Below are 1,157 nucleotides of genomic sequence, written 5' to 3'. Positions count from 1 at the left end.
TCTTCGATGCGATCGAAGAAGATGCAACAAGCTCGTGCGCGAAAACAGTGCACATCTCCTCGACGTTGATGTACGTACGTCTGCGACCAAGCATCGATGTGGATGGACTGACCAGGGACGGAAGCAATGGCATTCGGTGGTTGGTCGATGTCACTTTGGCTGCGCAAAAATGAGAGTGAGTAGACGTGTACGCCTCGTTGGCAACGGCCAAACCGGGTCAAAATTTGTCAACGCAGCCAATGGACTGTCTTGACAGAACCCAGTCCCTTTTTTTGCAACCGGAATACCTTTGTCGAAGGCGAAAAGAAGGGCGGAAAGCGCAAGCGCCGTGCTTGGAACGACGAGGACAAGCCACCGGCAAAGGCCACCGAGCCCGCGCCCCAGAAGAAGGTCATCTCGATGTTTGGGCAGTGGAAGACGTCCAACGTCAACCGGCGCAACACGCAGCGCGACTAGGCAAAACACATTCATTTTTATTCTGAGCACTAGGCTCGCTTTCTCTTGTCTAGATCTATCGATTCTAACGTTAGTGCTTTTTAGCTTCTAAGAATCGCGTCTGTGAATTTTGATAGCTTCCGAGTCAACGGTAAATTTTGTCGGTCTTTGGGTGACGTGCTCCATACACACTTTACGCGGGTTGGGGAGGCGCGTTAGAGCGTCGTCCCTGCTTCCTTCCGTTTTTTTTCCCTCGTGCCGTGTCCAAACAATTGAAGAACTAGGGTGAACCTCGTGTTTTCTTGGGGCAGGAGCTTTTTGGTCGAGGTTTTGCATTGGGGTAGCGTGCCATCTAGCGGTAGGTTCGTGTCGTAGCTCGGACTGTGTGGACGCCATCAAATTGTCGGTGTATAGAATCATGTGCGTTTGCGTTCAACGTTCAACGGACCCTGCCCCACACCTCGTGCTTTATTGGGGCAGAGTGTGGTCGAGCTTTGGCATTTAGAAGATGGGGCATTGGGGGGCACCGCCATTTCCCGTTGGCCGGCATGCTGGTGACGTGGACACGAGCGCGTCCATGACGCAGAAGAGCGCGTGTGGCATCACGATGGCGTGTGGCATCACGATGGCCAAGAAGCTGCTCGCGCGCAGCCTCAACCGAGTCAACTACGGTACATGCACTTCATGCTCGTGACCTTCAATGGCGTCGTCGTCGGCATGTA

At 53.6% G+C, this 1,157-nt stretch overlaps 1 protein-coding gene across 1 annotated transcript; it reads left to right on the top strand.

Moving 5' to 3' along the window:
• Window positions 1-239: 239 nt before the first annotated feature.
• SPRG_09990 (hypothetical protein) lies at window positions 240-456 on the top strand (the record flags this gene model as incomplete). The annotated part of the gene is made up of 2 exons (XM_012350744.1): window positions 240-246; window positions 299-456. 2 exons carry the CDS (start codon window positions 240-242, stop codon window positions 454-456), a joined length of 165 nt encoding a protein of 54 aa, XP_012206134.1.
• Window positions 457-1,157: the final 701 nt, after the last annotated feature.

Source organism: Saprolegnia parasitica (assembly GCF_000151545.1).
Source record: "Saprolegnia parasitica CBS 223.65 unplaced genomic scaffold supercont2.69, whole genome shotgun sequence".
NCBI lineage: Eukaryota > Oomycota > Saprolegniomycetes > Saprolegniales > Saprolegniaceae > Saprolegnia > Saprolegnia parasitica.
The sequence above is the reverse complement of the archived record's forward strand: the minus strand, read 5'-3'. Positions and strand labels throughout refer to the sequence as shown.